This window comes from Pristiophorus japonicus, chromosome 3, assembly GCF_044704955.1.
Source record: "Pristiophorus japonicus isolate sPriJap1 chromosome 3, sPriJap1.hap1, whole genome shotgun sequence".
NCBI lineage: Eukaryota > Metazoa > Chordata > Chondrichthyes > Pristiophoridae > Pristiophorus > Pristiophorus japonicus.
This window is the reverse complement of record NC_091979.1, coordinates 286282120-286303435: the sequence shown is the minus strand read 5'-3', so window position 1 is coordinate 286303435 and position 21316 is coordinate 286282120. Positions and strand designations below refer to the sequence as shown.

Here is a 21316-nt window from a genome sequence, read left to right as displayed (position 1 = left end):
GCCCAGGCCACAGAACGTCACGGAGCTGCGGTCGTTCCTGGGACTCCTCAACTATTTTGGTAACTTCCTACGAGAGTTAAGCACCCTCTTAGAGCCCCTACATGTGTTATTGCGCAAAGGTGAGAACTGGGTATGGGGGAAAAAAACAAGTAATTGCTTTTGAGAAAGCCAGAAACATTTTATGCTCCAACAAGCTGCTTGTATTGTATAACCCGTGTAAAAGACTCGTGTTAGCATGTGATGTGTCGTCGTGCGGAATCGTGTGTGTATTACAACAAGCTGACGTTGTGGGGAAGTTGCAACCTGTCGCCTATGCTTCCAGGAACTTGTCTAAGGCCGAGAGGGCCTACAGCATGATTGAGAAAGAGGCATTAGCGTGTGTGTTCGGGGTAAAGAAAATGCATCAGTACCTGTTTGGCCTCAAATTTGAGCTGGAAACCAATCACAAGCCCCTCATATCCCTGGTCGCTGAAAACAAAGGGATAAATACTAATGCCTCAGCCCGCATACAAAGGTGGGCACTCGCGCTATCAGCGTATAACTATACCATCCGCCGCAGGCCAGGCACCGAGAACTGTGCGGGTGCTCTCAGTCGGCTACCATTGCCCATCACGGGGATGGAAATGATGCAACCCGCAGACTTGTTGATGGTAATGGAAGCGTTTGAAAATGATAAATCACCTGTCACGGCCCGCCAGATTAGGACTTGGACCAGCCAAGATCCTCTGCTGTCCCTAGTAAAAAAAACTGTGTACTGCATGGGAGCTGGGCCAGCATCCCCGTTGAAATGCAAGAGCTAATCAAGCCGTTCCAGCGGCGAAAGAACGAGCTCCATGTTGTGGGGTAACCGCGTAGTGCTACCCAAAAAGGGCAGGGAGACGTTCATCTCGGATCTCCACAGCACACACCCGGGTATAGTAATGATGAAAGCAATAGCCAGATCCCAGGTGTGGTGGCCCGGCATCGACTCTGACTTAGAGTCCTGTGTACAGCAATGCAGTGTATGTGCTCAGTTGAGCAACGCACCCAGAGAGGCACCACTAAGTTTGTGGTCCTGGTCCTCCAGACCATGGTCGAAGATGCATGTCGACTATGCGGGCCCGTTTCTCGGTAAAATGTTCCTGGTGGTGGTGGATGCTTTTTCAAAATGGACTGAACGTGAAATAATGTCGGGAAGCACTGCCACCGCCACCATTGAATGCCTGAGGGCCATGTTTGCCACCCACGGCCTGCCTGACATACTGGTCAGTGACAACGGGCCATGTTTCACCAGTGCCGAATTTAAAGAATTCATGACCCGCAATGGGATCAAACATGTCACCTCGGCCCCATTTAAACCAGCCTCCAATGGGCAGGCAGAGCGGGCAGTACAAACAATCAAACAGAGCCTTAAACAAGTCACAGAAGGCTCATCCAAACCCGCCTGTCCCGAGTACTGCTCAACTACCGCACGAGATCCCACTCGCTCACAGGGGTGCCCCCAGGTGAGCTACTCATGAAAAGGACACTTAAAACCAAACTCTCGCTGGTTCACCCCAACCTGCATGATCAGGTAGAGAGCAGGCGGCAGCAACAAAATGTAAACGATGGTCGCACCATTGTGTCACGGAAAATTGATCTGAATGACCCTGTGTATGCGCTAAACTATGGACATGGTCCCAAGTGGATCGCGGGCATGGTGATAGCCAAAGAAGGGGATAGGGTGTTTGTCGTCAAACTAGACAATGGACACATTTGCAGAAAGCACCTGGACCAAACGAGGCTGCGGTTCACAAACTGCCCTGAACAACCCACAGCAGACAACACCTTTTTTGAGCCCCCAACCAAAGGATCAACAACACCACGTCGGACCAGGAAATTGAACCCATCATGCCCAACAGCCCAGCAAGGCCAGGCTCACCCAACAACCCTGCAACACGCCAGCCCAGAGAGGGCACAGCCAACACAGCAGAACAGACATCTGTACTGGGGCGGTCCACCAGGGAAAGAAAGGCTCCCGACCGCCTCACCTTGTAAATAGTTTTCTGTCTGACTTTGCGGGGGAGTGATGTTGTGTATCTGTAAAGCATGCACTCCCATGTTCTGCCACCAGGGAGCGCATCCCCTGAAGTCCCAAGGCATCCCAGCATCCCTTGGGAGCACTGTATATAAGCCGGCCCCTAAGGCCTATTACTCACTCTGGACTGTCTTAATAAAGACTGAGGTCACTGTTACTTTAACCTCCCTGTGTGCAGTCTCATCTGTGTTAGGAACACAAGAAAAATAAGACGAAAAAGCAAAGGTTGGAGGAGGTTGGGCAAAAGCCTTGTCAAACAGAAGAGTATTTGGGAGGCTTTTGGAGGGAATTCCAGCGTAGAGGCCAAGTGACTGAAAGAACAGCTATTGATGGTGTTCCAGAAAGTGTGGAAAAAGAGGACTGACCTGTTGTTGGAGGAGCAAAGGGTGTGTGAGTCACCGTTCTACTTGAGATCCCAGAGCTAGAATAAGGCTGTGGAGGAAATTGAACGTGAGGGGGAGGATTTGTAATCAGTCCATTTCTATAGTAGCAAAGGTGGTATCGGCATATGCTTCTGACAGAAAGAATGGAGAAAGAGAAGTAAATGTTATAGTAAAAGACCCCCGGAGGCTGGCCTAACTGTGGAGTAGTGATTTGTTCATAGAAAAAAAATCAAATTCAAAAATATGTAATTGATAAATAAAGCTGCAATATTAACACAATCCTAAGTTAGAGGTGCTGTTTTTGCTTCTAGTTACTCACTGTCAAACCTGAGCACCGGCTCTCCAGCCTTTCAGATATTCAGGCCTGCTCTCACTTATCTGATGTCAGCTGGGACGATGTCTACCAGAAGAAGATGGAACCTGGCTTTGTTCCAAACGTAAGCAAGAAAAACCACCTACTCCAGTGCCAGAACATTCTAAATGCTGCTGATTGAACTAAATGATTAAAGTGCATACTGTAACCTGCCAATCCTCTTGCATAGAAGATTACTGTTAAATATGTAATTAAATATATATAATCTAAATTGCCACAATCAGCTTGGGAAACAACACTTTTAATCAGTAACAATCTACCATTTAAACAGAAAGGTCGGCTACACTGTGACCCCACCTTTGAACTGGAAGAAATGATTTTAGAGTCAAGACCACTGCACAAAAAGAAGAAAAGGCTGGCGAAGAACAAATCCAGAGACAACAGCAAGGATAGCTCCCAGTCAGTAAGTGTTCACATGATGAGCGAAGGTGTGCTTAAATAGCCCGTCTACACAGAATCTCATTATGATACAAGCTAACTCATATATATATATGTATGTGTATCTGCATCTATTACATTGTTATGTATAGCTACATAGTCCAAGAGAACACGTTCTGCTAGAATGAGGCTCTGAGGGGCTTTGTACAGGCTTCTACTATCTACTTCATGAAATGTGGAAGGAAAAGTTCATCCTTGCTTGTTACTGCACATGTTCAGCTAGAATTCATTTGACCATTGGAATTTGTAAATTCTGGTAATTGTTCTTTTTATTTCTCTGAAAGGATAATGAGTATCTCCAGGAGTGTTTAGAAGTAGTGAGACAAGAGTTTATGATCTTCAACAGAGAAAAGTAAGTATGGTAAGAGCATTTTATCAATCTTAAAGCTACAGAGCAAATTAAGCTGAAGCACAGGAGGAGGGCTGTTGTCTGAACACAGACCTGACGTCCCCCCCCACGCCCCGAGATTGCTAACTCATCCCAGCGATTTAATTTAATTTTATTTATTCAAAACTTTTATTTTGTAATATATTTTAAAATTATTGGCATGAAACTGTTTTTAATTTGACACACTTGTAAGGACAAACAAATGTTTAAAAAAAGTATTCCAATAACAATTTCTCAAATGGTGGAACATAGTGGGGGTGGAAATTCGGTCTTCTGCTGACCCTCTTAGTACCCCGGAGGGGCAGCAATGGCGGCGGAAAGCACTTGCACCCGGGCGGCCTGCTTCCAGCGTTCCCGCTGGAACATTCGGTGCCGGTATCGATGGGGCGCGGAGCATTACCGCCCGGGAGAGGCGAGCCGGTGTGCAACTCCCCTGGTTGCGACACCAGCTCGGTTTTTGGTTGCCGCCCGATTGTCAGCGCTCCGTAGCACGCCCTGGTAGGGACGCCTATGAAAGCAGGCCTTCCAAACTGTCGCGGCCGCAGTGAGGCAAGTCATGCCGACCTTGGGTAAGTGTGAATGTTTAAAAAACATTTTTTTTTTTGCGATTTATGGTGTGATGGTGTGAGCCATATATTGGGAATATTTTTGGTGGGATTTTTTCAGTTCTTTTTCCTCAGGCCTCTGTTACGCCACTCCGAGGCCGGTTGTTTAGCTCGGGATATTCCCTTGCTCAGCCAGCCTAGCACCCTAAAAGAGACGTGCAACACCTCCCTTAGTGCCCCGCTCCAAACTCCAGGCCCAGCTGATGAATTTTACGGCAGCAGACGCAAACCATTTGCCAGCACAAGATTTACCGCTCTGCCCGGGACACCGCCCCAACTGAGGCGCAATCGAATTTCCACCCCAGTGGATTTATCACCGGGATTACCAGTGGTGAATCTTCTGTAACTTAAAAGTTAGTAAGTCTGATAAGGCTTCTGGGAAAGCGCCTTGAGAAGTTTATTATTTAAAGGCGCTATATAAATGCAAGTTGTGTCTACCAGGGTTAAATGTAAATACCAAATTAGCGAACTTCCTGCATTGGAAGAGCCACTTCTCCATGGCTGCATCCAGATTGCATTTGCCACATTCTAAAGGGTAAGTTTTTTGCTTTGCATGGTTTGTACTTTTACTGTTCCTTTGTGTCACAACGCAGCTGGAGTCTAGCTTTTTTGGTCGGCGTCAAACCAGCTCCCAGCTCGCCCTTGTTCATAGGGGATAATAAAATGGGCAGTGTGTATGACTGCTGAGCCACTCTATTCTGCCACTGATGCTCACAATAGGAGTAAAATTGAGCAACTGGTATTTCAAATATTTTACCACTACTGGCAGGTCGAAAATCAGGTCACCAGTGGTGTTAGCACTGCACCTGGTTACCACCATTAGGAATACTAGGTTATCAGCTGTGCAGCCTATTCGCATCAGCATATGAAGCAAATTTTTTTTTTGAGGGGTAGTAAAAGGATTGAGACATCACTACAGGTTCAGATCAACCCCAACTGTTTTTGTATAATGAAACTGGCTCAATGATAGCAGCAATATTCTTTGTGTGAATCCATCTTCAGATTTATTTCACTGTAAATATTTTTAAATGCCTAGGGAGAAAAATCAGTGCAAAGTTTTACCAAGATCAAAACCAACAGTTTGGACTGGCAGCTGTCTTCCTTTTAGAAAATGGTAATGACACGGGTTTAATCTTCGGAAAGGCACAGAAGGTCTTTATGTTTGTCAGTCTTTGCTACTGTTGATTTAGTCCTGCAAAACTCTGGATAAACTGAAAAAAATGTCCTTACACAATCCAGAAAGCAGGTAGTACCCATGAAAATTCTGAAGGAGAAGGTAACGCTGGATAAGCACTGAGAATTGTGAGTAGGGCATAAAAGATCAAAGGTCATGGATATCATCGTAACAATGAAGAAAAGCCCGAGACAAATTTTTTGATACTGAAACCAAATTTATTGATATTTTTTATGCAAACAGCAGCAATTTATAGCGTTGGTGGCATTGCATTGGCTCTGGGTGCAGCTTCCTTGCTGGGTTGTCTCAGACAGCGACTACTACATTTGGGGTCTTGCTGAAAATCCTCTCCTGTGTTGGATGGGGAGGTCAGGGTTGTATGTATCTCTTCCCTCTGAAGGCCATCAATTGGGAGGCTGCTGGCTGACCTTTGGTTCAGCAGGCCTGTATGAACCTTGGAAGAGTGCTTTAGGGCTGGAGGGATAAGCTGCCATTATGACCACACAGCAGTTGTGTCAGGTTTAAGAAGGGGATGGTCGTAGGCCTTGGAAGGTGCAGGCTCACCACATCCTGGGCCTCTGTAGGTCCTGGTATCACTTTCTGCCTGGCCAATCAGAAATAAGCACCTTCTGTTGCATATGTGAGCTGCAGTAAATCTAACGTAGATTTATATTTGAAGGGAATTGCTTGGGTTGCATTTATAAATTGGATCCATTCAAAATTTCTACATTCAATCCATTTAATCAGTACTCCCTCTTATACTTATAAAGCTTTTAGCTGACCACTACAAGTGAGACGTGCTTAGCTCACAAAATTTTAACAACAGGTCAGCTATAATTTTTTTTGAGCAAGAAATCTGCTAGTGGAATTTTATGGGCTAGGTATTTCACCATTATCATTTTTAATTGTATCGTTTTGCATTATAGATGTATCCCAAACATATCACTTCATGTCCAAATCCATATCAGAGTTAGTGTACCTCTCACACAACTAAATATGCCTATTTCAGATAAATCTGAAGAAAGTAAGGTGGAAGCAGAGGAGCATTCAAATTATGGGATCTGTGACACCTTGACAAATATACAGCCTTAGTTATTACCTGAAATGAACTGAGGATATTGTTTTGTTTAAATACATAATTTTCCAAATATTCCAATTTACAAATTGCTCCCTGGAGTCCTAAATGTTGTCCATTTCATTAGCTCAACAATAAAGCAAATATGTTGAGATGACATTGCTTTTTATCATTAGTGTCAATGTTGGGCTGCCTCCTTTGTCCCCCCATCCCACCCCCCAAAACCATATTTTCCAGCAAGCATTTCCTAAATTGTAGCAAATACTGTGTAGAGTCTGCAAGATTTTTTTTAAACTGCCAAAAATTGGCCTGGTGGCATACTGGTCAAACTAATGTCAATGATGAGAAGTAGCGGTATTCTAAGGATGCCACTTGTACCTATTTTACATATCTCCATATCTCTGCAGATTTGGGTCGTGCCAAATTTGCTCTTTATGCTACAAGATAAATTTGATGACAACAGGAAACTGCAAACATGAATTTCTCTGACACCATGAACATGACTTTAACACGAATGTGCATCTTGCGTGTGTGCAGTTTTTGCAAGGGGGAAAAATTGGGGTCATTTGTGCCTCCCGCTAGTGCCCCCTAGCAGTGTGTTAACGACTTTTCGTCTGGGCGCAGCGCCGCTAATGACTTCCGCTAAATTCCGCAGGGGTTTAGCGGTGGTGGTAACCGGTAGCGCCCCACTTCACTGCGCCAGTCACCGTGCACAGCAACCTGTTTTCACCCCAGAGCAAAAATTCCAGAGCACCCCCTGAAGCTATGCCGGGCAATGATGGTGACTGCTTCGGGGGCATGTACCAGGCTATAGGCCACTCGTGGGGCACTCGTTAAAGGGGAGGTGGTGTGCGCAACAAAAAGACAAAGCGGCCCATTGCATCATGGAACACGGGGCCCGTGCCACAATCTGGCAGCCCAGCACTCCGCTTGAGTGCCGGTCTGATGCCATGGCACCCCGCTCCCCGGTGTCCAGGTAGGGACCTGCAGAGTCAGCAGCTTGGCCCTCCCCTATAATGAAGGGGAGATCCCCTTTTACACGGCAACACTACACATCCCAGCGCATAGTACTGCACCCCTCTCCCTGTGCTTCCATCCTGCTCACGCCCCACAGAGGAACTGGAATGCGTTATTTTGTGCTCCACTTCCTCTTGGGGGCAGTAATCCCAATATCACGAGCGAGGCGGCACTTCGACAGCTGGTGCAGGAACTCCCGCCTCGCAGCTGTTAGCGTCCCCAAACTAGGCGCTATGCAATTTTCTCTCGCTAGTCTTAATCTTGCCAGTCTAGTCATAAACCTTCTCCAATGTCACAGGAAGATTTGCGCAGGCCATTGGTGGTACATCTGAGTTGACTGAGAGAGGGATCTGTTGCCAAACACAATCAGCATTATCTATTTACTTCTGCTGGCAGTGATACTTCTGCTTGGAAATAGAGAGCAATACCCCAGCTTTCGGATCACTTATACTGCAGGATTGTTGCCCATGATGCATTTGCTAATGGAGGCAGCTCTGTAATTTACAGGAGTTTTCATCATCTGTATTTTTTCACTATAAGTTGCTGAACTGGCTCCATGGAGTAACATTGTCGAAGAAAATACGCAATATTTGGAAAATAGGTGAAAAGTACCTGAGACGCATTGAGGGGTATATACCTACCATTCATTATACTCAGACCAGGGTTACATTCCCCTTTACTGCTCAAACTAACTTAAAGCTGTAGTGCTCTTATAAATATTATTTAAAAGTTTTGTTTTAACATCCTTTCCAAAATAACCATAAGGTTAAAAATAAGCCTCCAGTCTCCTTTAGTTGGTCAGATATAATGATGTAAAGTTTACTATATTTGCTTACTTTTAAACCTATTAGTTAACTCTGTGGTTAAAACTATAGGTGTTCATCTAAATTGTGCAATCCTAATACCGGTGGCAACTTCTGAATTATATTAAGGGAGCAGAGAATGAGTGAGACCCCCAATGGGACAAGGCCTAGATTAAACCAACATCGCTCTTATCTAATTTCTGCCAGGATCTGCAGTCTGGCAAAAAAAATAATGTCACTGAATAATTTTGCCCACAGTTCAGATTTTGCTAATGTTATCTCATCAATATCTCCTTTGAATAAAGCTAGACAGTAAAACAAAATTAAATAAATAGAGGAAAGGAGATGTTTTTTAAAATTGTAAATGCACCATTGTAGTACAACATGGGATTTTTCAGGCTTGGGTTACGGTGTAACCTACACACATCAACAAAATACAGAGTTTACCTTGATGATTTGGTTTTAAATATTAATGAAAACAGAAAGATGGAAAGCAGAGGTTTAGGGTTGATGGTTAAAACAAAATAAGTTCTTTAAAACTGTTATACCTTGAAAGCCTATTATGGGTCACTGGCACTGCAGCTTTTGGTTTAAATAACCAATTAGTGTTTCATCATTGGTGCACCCTAGTTATCCCCGGTGTCCTGACCAATATTTATTATCTCATTGCTGTTTGTGGGAGCTTGCTGTGTGCAAATTGGCTGCTGCGTTTCCTATATTACAACAGTGACTCCACTTCAAAAATATTTCATTGGCTGTGAAACACTTTGGGACATCCTGATGTTGTGAAAGATGCTATTTAAATGCAAAGTTTTTTCTTTCTCTACTCAAATTTTTACCCTTGGTATAATACTGTAGCAGACTGGACTAGCAGTGATCTGTCACCCTTTTTAATCGGGCATATAGGTTTAAATTATACCATATTTGAACATCATTTTAGAGTCTGGATGTTTGTGATTATATTTTAGTTGATGTATTGAGGATATTTTAAACAATTTTGACCAGGGAGGGGGGAAACTACAAATTGGCCAAATTGTTCTCCAATGGTTAGATTTCAATTCTTTAAACTGGAATGGGTTAGTCCTCTGATGGTAATAAATATTGATATAGCAGCACAAACCATTGTAGAAAATTCCAATCCTAAACTATAATAATGCTACAATTATAGAATTCCTTTCACATCAAAATGTCTCAGTATGTCACTGTGTACAGTGATTACTCTTGGCAATATTGCCTAGATCTGAAGTTTTCAACCTTGATGAATTATGTGCTCTATAAAGGGAGCAAGCACCATGCAAATATTGTTAAAGTCACAAAAGATAGCATGAGTACCAATTTTGATGGGATGTCATGGCATTTTATTTTCACATAACTGACAAGCAAATTCTAAAATTTCATAATATCAGATTCATTAAATTATTAATTTTCTCTCACAATGTAGAAACATCAATCTCAACAACTGCTATATTTAACTCCTTTGTGGGTTAAAATACAAAATATGAAAACCATTTGTAGTCTGGTTGCTTAAGTTAAAATTCTATCATGGCACAAAAACTGAACTGTAAGGTCTCTGAGGGATCAGTTGGCAGGGAAAGAATCAGGGCTAGTCAGGTCACCTCTGTAAGTGAGAACAAAAAGCTCTGGCCAGAGAAGTAACAAACAACGCAGGCACATTCACACAAACCAAGTGGAACTAGCAGTAATTTGTGGCAAGAATGATTCCAGCAGCGAAGTTTAATTTCTCTCTAGCTTTAATCTTGTTTGGAACAAAACGGCTGTATAAATTCAACTGAGCAAAGCCAAATCATCACTCTGCCTCCTCACTTTAATTTATTAGTGGACTTGATTAGTATATGTATATATATATTTATGTAGATATATATGTATGAAATGAAGGAATTGGATCATTTCAATGGATTTAAAGTTGTCTGACTGAAGATCATGTGTATATATACAAATCTGGATTTTTACCATTCCCACGTATGTTATCAAAAGCATGTAGTGCAGGCTCCCAATGGTAACATACTTTCCATTATCTCCTACATTTTAAAACCGTACTTAGGTTGAAAAAGAGGCCAGAGGAACCAACAACATCTGTATCAAAGGCTGAAGCAAAGACAGAAGCGGTTGCTGAAGATGTAGGTGAAAGTGGAAACCTGCACATGTGTAGTTCAGTGTGTTCTTCAACAAGCAGCAGCTAGGACTAACAGGTCAGGCTGCTCTTTCCATCTGTCTTAATGTTTCTCAGGCTGCTTCACTGGGCTAACGAGCTGAACAAAGCTTTCAACGGCGTTTGGAAAAAAACCATCCATGGAACGATCTCTGGATATCCAGTGAACTACAACAAAAAAAATTGCTCAGTGAATTTATTTCATATATTTTAAGAAAAAGTACTGGAAAATAGACAGGTTGATTCATTTAAGAACTGAAAGGTAGATATTCTCTATGCAACCATATAATGGCACATTACATCATCGATTTATTAGGATGTTGAATATTTAAAACAAATTAAATCTGTATTTCTCATTTAGTTTTTTGTGCTTTGTTAGTATCTTGCTATTAGTATGTGAAAATCTTTACATGCAATGGTCCTTACCAATAAAACATTGTAATCTTCATACAAATTTGACATAAAAGCGGATTAACAATTTACAATAATTTTATTAGAACAAAATAAAATTAAAAAATACTGTTGGATTACATTATCATACAATAGAAATAATTAAACAATGGTTTCTATAGCTTCAGAATCTTTCATACTGGGCGGGAGGGGGACAGAGAACTGGAAGATTTTGTGTGTAAATAGTGACAGCGTTGTTGTGTATCCACAGTTTTATGTGGAGAGCTTTGATAGAAAGAAGTATTATTAAACCAAATTTTCATACAAAAGCTTACAATATTTCCAAAAAAGTTTCAAATGTGCAGGCACAACCTATGGGCAAGAAGGCCAAAGCTTTTATAGCACTGACATTTTCATTTATAACATGCAATTAGCTATATTTCATTGGCATATTACTAAATGGCTTGAAATGCGAATAATTAATATTCGATTTGTCATATCCAGTGTATACTATCGCTTTGAATGACATACGGCGTGATCAGCTACAAAATGTATTAGCAAAGTAGAAAAATTAATACAATACGCATAACTGATGTTTGGTATCACAGCTGCTTTTATAGTAGGCTATTATAATTGGTAAAAGTGAACTTTAAAGTGGTTTGATGAGACAGAAAGCTAGAAATTCCAATCGGCGAAGTTCACAGAGCACTTAGCACGCTGGTACTGCATTATTGTATGCGCTGGTTTTATGTTAACTTGTTTAAGATAAGCAGGTCAACACGCTGTGTAAAAAAACATAGCACACAAAAGAATGTGACACAAGAATGCTAGGTATTCATGTACAAACTTTGCTGATCGGAATTTTTACTTTGGAATGTCAGCAGTCACGTAGCTCCATTTACTTGAAGATACCCGTCAGAATAATGACAATGGTAAATTATATTTTAAAAACCTACTGTATGTATATTTATGTATTTTTTGTTGCATGAATAATATTTTGGACTGAATCCTAGTCCTTGAAAATATGTGCAAAAGTGCAATGTAAACACATTTTCCAAGAAAAGGCTGTATCTCTGTGGTACTAAGATGTTGAATTTTTAATATTTAAGGAAATGGAGCATGATCCAGTTTCTTGCTGTATTGGGGGAAAAAACGGAAATAAATTTGTTCTTGTACATAACAGGAATTGAGCTTTCACTGTTTATTAAAAAAAATCCCTTCCAAACAGCAAGAGTACAGCTTGGATAGTTGAACTTTATACAGGAAATTGAATCGTCTGAATCCTTTACAATGGAAACTACCGAAGATCATTTCAGAAAACTGCAATCCTTCTTAAACATATTCCCCCAATTTATCTCTGTGGAATTGCTGTGTTTAGAATTAATATGAATGGGTTCTTTTTTCAAATAATCGTTTGTGTATAAAATTACAATTTTAAAATATTTGAATTTTCTTAAATAGTTGTCCCGTTTCCCTGCCCAACTCAAGGGTCTCACCAATACCAGTAATGAAAATCCTTGCTCTTCAGATCCACTATAAATATATCTGTGAATGTTGACTTTGTTTATAACTTAGATACTGATTCAGCAATAGAGTTTACCTGAAAAGCAGTGGTATTTAATACAATTTGGGCTTTCTCTCAATACTGTTACATGTGTTCACTGCAAAAGGGTAGTTTCCGACGCACTGAAATTATACTCTATGCATGTTGTGAATGGGTTATGCCAAAGGACTTACAATCACACTTTTAACACGCAATAATGCAAAAGATCCAAGGTAGGATGCTCCCCACAGTCTCCTGTGAACTCCAAAAAATGGTAAATATCACACATTACATTCAGGCTAAAACTAATGGTTAGATTTATATACAAGGATTCACTTAGAAACAGAAATATATGGTGTTACTATTTTGTTTTATGTTCCTTGATTATTTAATTTCAGTTCCTCTGCCTTCCTAATTGTTTTCTGAATTAGCACTGTAGAAAACAATCAAAAATAAATTCATCCTCCAGTATAAAAGACCTTCTGCTGAATGTATTTCCAGCACAGTCTGATAATACGCAAGACATTTAGACAGCAACAGTATTGCAAAATCTTAACATTGCAATGTTTGTACAGGGATGAGGCAATATTCCTGACCATTTTATGAAAGTCCGTCATCACCCCGGGAATGGTAGCATAGTGGTAGCGTTACTCGACGAGTAATCCAGAGGCCTGGACTAATGATCCAGAGACATGAGTTCAAATCCCACCACAGCAGCTGGGGTTTTAAATTTAGTTAATTAATTAAATTAATTGGAATAAAAAGCTAGTATCAGCAATGGTGACCATGGGCCCAAGTTTCGGGCCGCGCCTAAAACGGCGCAGCCCGGACTTGGACGCCCGTTTCTCGCGCCACAAAGTGCGCCCAAAAAAAAATTACCTATTCTCCGGTTCCCTGCAGGTCCTCTGTAGCCGGGCGCAGCACAAGCTGTAGCAGGCGGAGCCAGGTCCCTGCGCTGAAAACAGTGCCGGGACCTCTGCACATGCGTGCTACAGTCGGCGCGCATGTGCAGTAGCTCCAGGCGCCCAAAACTGTGGGAGGGGCCCGAAGCACGCAGCCCCTAGCCCTGGCCGAATGGCCTCACTGGGGCTGCGTGAATAAGGCTCCTCCCACCCGACCGGACCCGACTCGACCTCTGCTTGCCCCCGCCCCACCCCCCGGTGACCCGACCTCCGCTCGCCCCCACCCACCCCCCCCCCCCCGGACCTCCGCGACTCTCTCTTTCCCCCCCCCCCGGACCTCCGCGCCCCCCACGACTCTCTCTCTTTCCGCCTCCCCCCCTTCCCCGACCTCCGCGACTCTTTCCCCACCCCCGGACCTCCACGACTCTCCCCCGAGACCCGACGCCACCTACCTGTAAATCCAGCCCGAAGTCTTGGGCCCGGCCGTTCAGCCTCCTTCTCTCCCTTCCCTCCCTCCATCCTCTCTCCCTTCTCCCCCTCCATCCTCTCTCCCTTCTCCCCCTCTCTCCCCCCTTCTCCTCTCCCCCCCTTCTCCTCCTCTTCCCCCTCCCCTTCCTCTTCCCCCCCTCCCTTCTCCCTTCTCCTCTTCCCCCCCCCCCACCCCTCCTCTCCCCCTCCACCTCTCCTCTTCCCCCCTCCACCTTTCCCCTCCTCCTCCCCCCACCCCACCCCCTTTCTCCGCCCCACCCCCCTACAACTCCTCCTCCCCCCTCCCGCTGCCCCCCACCCCGTCCCCCTCCCCTCGCTGTCAGAAACACAGACACTGACAGACAGAGAGTGAGAGACACACACACAGATAGACAGAGAGATAGAGACACTGACAGTGACACACTGGGGGGACCATCCCAGCATGCTGTTGGAGGACTCCCGGTGCTGCAGTCGGTAAGATGAAAATTTATTGATTTTTTTTTAATTTATTTTTTATTAATTTTTTTTGATTGATTTATTGGTTGAATTATTGATGTATTTATCATTTATTATTGATGATGGCTCTTTATTTGTAAAACAGAAGTGTTTAATGTTTGTAAGCTTCCATTTAAACACACCCCCCCCCATTTCCTACGCCTAATTTGTAACTTAATTTGTAACAAACTAAGTTAGTTTGGAGTAAGTTTTCACTGCCTAAACTTCGAAAACGGGCGTAAGTGGCCGGACACGCCCCCTTTTGAAAAAGAATTCTGATCCAAAGTGAAACTGTTCTAACTGACTAGAACTGGAGCAAACTAAATGCCGAGAATTCAAATTTCTAAGATACTCCATTCTAAACCAGTTGCTCCAAAAAATCAGGAGCAACTCAGGCCGAAACTTGGCCCCCATGAAACTACCGGATTGTCGTAAAAACCCATCTGGTTCACTAATGTCCTTTACGGAAGGAATTCTGCCGTCCTTATCCGGTCTGGCCTATATGTGACTCCAGATGCACAGCAATGTGGTTGACTCGTAACTGCCCTCTGAAATGGCCTAGCAAGCCACGCAATTGTACACAACCGCTATGAAAAACAATAATAATAAAACCGGACGCACCACCCGGCATCGACCTCTGCACCGGCTACGTTCATGACAATGGCACACACAGCCCAGTCAAACCTGCAAAATCCTTCTCACTAACAGGCAACTTGTGCCAAAACTGGGAGAGCTGTCCCACAGACCAGTCAAGCAACAGTCATAGTCATACTCACAGAATCATACCTTTGAGCCAATGTCCCAAAGTCCTCCATCACCATCACTGAGTATATCCTGTCTTACAGGCAGGACGGACCCAACAGGTGTGGCAGCATAGTGGTATGCATTCGGGAGGGAGTGACCTTGGGAGTCCTCTACATTGACTCATAGCTTCAAGCATAGGCAAGGAAACCTCCTGCTGATTACCACCTACCGCTCTCCCCAGCTGATGAATCAGTACTCCTCCATGTTGAACACCACTTGGAAGAAGCACTGAGAGTAGCAAGTGCACAGAATATACTGTGTGTGGGGGACTTCAATGTCCATCATCAAGAGTGGCTCGGTAACACTGGCCGAGTCCTGAAGGACATATCTGCCAGACTGGGCCTGCAGCAGGTAGTGAGAGAAGCAAAACAAGGGAAAAACTAACTTAACCTCGTCCTTGCCAAACTACCTGTTGCAGATGCATCTGTCCATGACAGCATTGGTAGCAGCAACCACCAGGCAGTACTTGTGGAGACTAAGTTCCGTCTTCACACTGAGGATACCATCCATCCAGTCGTGTGGCATTACCACCGTGCTTAATGGGATAGATTCAGAATGGATCTAGCAGCTCAAAATTGGGCATCCATGAGGCGCTGTGGGTTATCAGCAGCAGCGGAATTTTATTCCACTACAATCTGTAACCTCATGACCTGGCAAAACCCTCACTCTACCATTACCATCAAGCCAGGGGACCAATCCTGGTTCAATGAAGAGTGTAGCAGAGCATACCAGGAGCCTAAAATGAGGTGCCAACCTGGGGAAGCTGCAACACAGGACTATATGCATGCTAAAAAGCAGAAGACTATAGCCAAGGCAAAGGGATCCCACAACCAACGCATCAGATTGAAGCCCTGTAGTCCTGCCACATCCAGTCGTGAATGGCGGTGGAGAATTAAACAACAAATGGGGGGGGGAGGCTCCATGAATATCTCCATCCTCAATGATGGCAGAGCTCAGCACGTGAGTGAAAAAGACAAAGTTGACACGTTTGCAACCATCTTCAGCCAGAAGTATCGAGTGGATGATCAGAGTATAAATCAAGAAATAATGGAAGCTTGTAAGAAAGGTATGACAATAATCATGCGTGATTTTAATCTTCATATTGATTGGACAAATCAAATTGGCTGAGGTAAACTTGCGGAAGAGTTCATAGATTGTATCATGGATGGTTTCCTTGAACAGTATGTCGTGGAATCAACCAGGGAGCAGGCTATCATAGATCTGGTACTGTGTAATGAGACAGGATTAATAAATGATCTCATAGTAAAGGATCCTTTTAAGGAGAGTGATCACAGCATGGTTGAATTTCAAATTCAGTTGGAGGGTGAGAAAGTTGGGTCTCAAACCAGTGTCCTGATCTTAAATAAAGGCGATTGCAAAGGTATGAAGGCAGAGTTGGCTAAAGCTGACTGAGAAAATAGATTAAAGTGTGGGACAGTTGATGGGCAATGGCAGACATTTAAGGAAACATTTTAAACTCTCAACAAAAATATATTCCAGTGAGAAGGAAAGACTTTATGAGAAGGGAGAACTATCTGTGGCTAACTAAGGAAGTAAAGGATGGATTGAAATTGAAAACAATGGCATACAATGTTGCCAAGATTAGTGGGAGACCAGAGGATTGGGATTTTTTTTAAACCAGCAAAGACGACTAAAAAAAATAATCAAGAGAGAGAAGATGGATTATGAGCGTAAACCAGCAAGAAATATAAAAACAGATAGTAAGAGCTTCTACAGGTATATAAAAAGGAAGAGAGTAACTAAAGTAAACATTGGTCCCTTGGAGGAGGAGACTGGGGAATTAATAATGGGGAACAAGGAAATGACAGACTTTGAACAAATATTTTGCATTGGTCTTCACGGTAGAAGACACTAAAAACATCCCAATAATTGATAATCAAGGGGCTATGGGGAGGCGGGCACTTAAACCAATCACTATCAATAAAGAAAAAGTACTCAGTAAAATAATGGAACTAAAGGTAGACAAGTCCCCTGGCCCTGATGGCCTGCATCCTTGGGTCATAAAAGAAGTGGCTGCAGAAATAGTGAATGCATTAGTTGCAATTTACCAAAACTCTCTGGCGTCTGGAGAGGTCCCAGCAGATTGGAAAACTGCAAATGTAACTTTCCCCCATTTAAAAAAGGAAGCAGACAAAAAGCAGGTAATAATAGACCAGTTAGCCTAACATCTGTCATTGGGAAAATGCTGGGAGTCCATTATTAAGGAAGTAGTAGCAGGATATATGGAAAAATCATAATTTAGTCAAGCAGAGTCAGCATGGTTTTATGAAATGGAAATCATGTTTGGCAAAGATGTAATGAGCAGGGTGGATAAGGGGGAACCAGTCGATGTGGTGTATTTGGATTTTCAGAAGGCATTCGATAAGGTGCCACATAGAAGTTTACTGCACAAGGTAACATATTAGCATGGATAGAGGATTGGCTAACTAACAGAAAACAGAGAGTCGGGATAAATGGGTCATTTTCCGGTTGGCAAATGGTAACTAGTGGGCTGTCACAGGGATTGGTGCTGGGGCCTCAACTATTTACAATCTATATTAATGACTTGGATGAAGGGACCGAGTGTAATGTAGCCAAGTTTGCTGATACAAAGATGGGTAGGAAAGCAAATTGTGAGGAGGACACAAATAATCTGCAAAGGGATATAGACAGGTTAAGTGAGTGGGCAAACATTTGGCAGTTGGAGTATAATGTGGGAAAGTGTGAGGTTATTCACCTTGGCAGAAAAAATAAAAAAGCAAATAATTATTTAAATGGAGAGATTACAAAGTACTGCAGTTCAGAGGGACCTGGGGGTCTTTGTGCATGAAACGTTAGTATGCAGGTACAGCAAGTAATCAGGAAGGCAAATGGAATGTTGGCCTTTATTGCAAGGGGGATGGAGTATAAAAGCAGGAATGACCACCTACAACTGTGCAGGGTATTGGTGAGATCACACCTAGAGAACTGCGTACAGTTTTGGTGGTCTTATTTAAGGAAGGATATACTTGGATTGGAGGCAGTTCAGAGAAGGTTCACTAGGTTGATTCCTGCGATGAAGAGGTTGAATTATGAAGAAAAGTTGGGCGTATACTCAATGGAGTTTAGAAGAATGAGAGGTGATCTTATTGAAATATTTAAGATACTGAAGAGGCTCGACAAGGTAGATGCAGAGAGGATGATTCCACTCGGGGAATCAAGAACTCTAGGGCATAGTTTAAGAATAAGAGGTCTCCCATTTAGAACTGTGATGAGGAGGAATTTCTTTTCTGTGGGTTGTAAATCTGTCAAAATATCTGCCCCAGAGAGTTGTGGAGGCTGGGTCATTGAATAAATTCAAGGTGGAGATAGATATTTGAACGATAAGGGAGTGAATGGTTATGCGGGGCATGCAGGGAAGTGGAACTGAGCCCAAGATCAGATCAGCCATGATCTTATTAAATGGCGGAGCAGGCTCGGGGGGTCAAATAGCCTACTCCTGCTTCTATTTCTTATGTTCTTAGCATCCATACCGGCCTCTTCCTGAGATCCCATCACAGAAGCCAGTCTTCAGCTAATTCAATTCACTCCGAGTGATATCAAGAAACGGCTGAGCGCACTGGCGAGAGGCTACAGCAAAAGGCTATAGGCCCCGACAACATCCGGCTGTGTGCTGAAGACTTGTGCACCACAACTAGCCACGCCTCTAGCCAAGCTGTTCCAGTACAGTTACAACACTGGCATCTACCCAACAATGTGGAAAACTGCCCAGATAGGCCCTATTCACAAAAAGCAGGACAAATCCAATCCAGCTAATTACCCTCCCATCAGTCTACTCAATCATCAGCAAAGTGATGGAAGGTTGTCAACAGTGTTATCAAGCAGCACTTACCAATAATCTACGCATATGCCCAGTTTGGGTTCCGCCAGGACCTCTTGGCTCCAGACCTCATTACATCCTTGGTCCAAACATGGACAAAAGAGCTGACTTCCAGAGGTGAGGTGAGAGTGATATCAAGGCAGCATTTGACCAAGCGTGGCACCAAGGAGGCCTAGTCTAACTGAAGTCAATGGTAATCAGGAGGAAAACTCTCCATTGCCTGGAGTAATATCTAGCACAAAGGAAGATGGTTGTGGTAGTTAGAGGTCGATCATCACAGCCCCAGGATAGCGCTGCAGGAGTTCCTCAGGGCAGTGTCCTAGGCCTAATCATCTTCAGCTGCTTCATCAATGACCTTCCCTCCATCATAAGGTCAGAGGTGGGGATGCTTGCAGATGACTGCAGTGTTCAGTGCCATTTCCAACTCCTCAAGTAATGGAGCAGTCCATGCCTGCAAGCAACAAGACCTCTATGACATTCAGGCTTTGGCTGATAAGTGGTAAGTAACATTCGCGCCACACAAGTGCCAGGCAATGACTATCTCCAACAAGCGAGAATCTAATCACCGCCCCTTGATATTCAAAGGCATTACCATCGCTGAATCCCCCACCATCGACACCCTGAAGGTTACCATTGACCAGAAAGTTAACTGGGCCAGCCACATAAATACTGTGGCAACAAGAGCAAGTCAGAGGCTGGGTATTCTGCAGCAAATGTCTCATCTTTGACTCCCCAAAGCCTTTCCATCATCTACAAGGCACAAGCCAGGACTGTGATGGAATACTCTCCACTTGCCTGGATGAGTGCAGCTCCAACAACATTTATGAAGCTCGACAACATCCAGAACAAAACAGCCCACTTGATTGGCACCCCATCCACCATCTTAAACATTCACTCCATCCATCGCTGACGTACCGTGACTGCAGTGTGTACCATCATCAAGATGCACTTGCAGCAACTTGCCAAGGTTTTTTTCGGCAGCACCTCCCAAACCAGCGCCCTCTACCACCTAGAAGGACAAAGGCAGCAGGTGCGTGGGAAAACCACCAGCTCCATTTTCCCCACCAAGTCACATACAATCCTGACTTGGAAGTTCCTTCATTGTCGCTAGGTCAAACTCCTGGAACTCTCTCCCTAATAGCATTGTGGGGGTACCTTCACCACACAGATTGCAGCAGTTCAAGAAGGCGCGTTTCACCACCATCTTCTGAAAGGCAATTAGGGATGGGCAATAAATGCTGGCTTTGCCAGCAACACCCACATCCCATGAACGAATAAAAAAAAACTTTAGGCTCAAGAAAAACAACTATAAGTATTGAATACTAAGCTAAGGATATTGAAGAAAGTCTGCAGTTCAGGTGCAGCATCCAAAATCTGGAGTTCCAGAATCTGGAGATCCAGAATGTTCCAGAATCCGGTCTTTGCACCGATTGGTGGCAGGGTTGGCCGGAATCCGTAAAATGTTCCGGAATCTGGACCCGCCGACCTTGAGGTCTCGCCGCTGCCTGACCTCGGGCCTTGTCTTGCCGCCGCTGCCCTTACCTCGGGGTCTCCTCGCCGGCATGCCCCAATACCTCCTCTACAACGAGGCCCGCCCGAATAGCTCCACCACGGCAGGGCCCAACCGAACACATTCTTGGCAGTGGGGCCCGCCCGAACAGCTCCTCGGCGGGGCCCCACCGGAACAACAACTCCTCAGCGGGCCTGGCCGAACAGCTCCTCCTCGGCGGGCCCCGCTCGAACAACTCCTCCTCGGCGGGCCCCGCTCGAACAACTCCTCCTCGGCGGGCCCTGCTCGAACAACTCCTCCTCGGCGGGCCCTGCTCGAACAGCTCCTCCTCGGCGGGCCTGGCCGAACAACTCCTCCTCGGCGGGCCCCGCTCGAACAACTCCTCCTCGGCGGGCCCTGCTCGAACAGCTCCTCCTCGGCGGGCCTGGCCGAACAACTCCTCCTCGGCGGGCCCCGCACGAACAACTCCTCCTCGGCAGGGCCCCACCGGAACAACTCCTCCTCGGCGGGCCCTGCCCGAACAGCTCCTCCTCGGCGGGCCCTGCCCGAACAACTCCTCCTCAGCGGGCCCTGCCCGAACAGCTCCTCCTCGGCGGGCCTGGCCGAACAACAACTCCTCGACAGGGCCCCACCGGAACAACTCCTCCTCGGCGGGCCCCGCTCGAACAACTCCTCCTCGGCGGGCCCCACCGGAACAACTCCTCCTCGGCGGGCCCCGCCCGAACAACTCCTCCTCGGCGGGCCCCGCCCGAACAACTCCTCCTCGGCGGGCCCCGCCCGAACAACTCCTCCTCGGCGGGCCCCGCCCGAACAACTCCTCCTCGGCGGGCCCTGCTCGAACAACTCCTCCTCGGCGGGCCCTG

The 21316-nt window shown here is 44.7% G+C and overlaps 1 protein-coding gene across 1 annotated transcript in view; it reads left to right on the top strand.

The window, feature by feature from the left end:
• Window positions 1-12041, top strand: part of LOC139260320 (serine/threonine-protein kinase 32C) — a 455645-nt gene extending 443604 nt beyond the window's left edge. Inside the window, exons 9-13 of the mRNA XM_070876794.1 lie at window positions 2751-2876; window positions 3084-3215; window positions 3535-3602; window positions 5280-5357; window positions 10375-12041. Coding sequence (XP_070732895.1) covers window positions 2751-2876; window positions 3084-3215; window positions 3535-3602; window positions 5280-5357; window positions 10375-10513 — 543 coding nt within the window. The 3' untranslated portion in view covers window positions 10514-12041. The remainder of the gene's footprint in view (window positions 1-2750; window positions 2877-3083; window positions 3216-3534; window positions 3603-5279; window positions 5358-10374) is intronic.
• Window positions 12042-21316: the final 9275 nt, after the last annotated feature.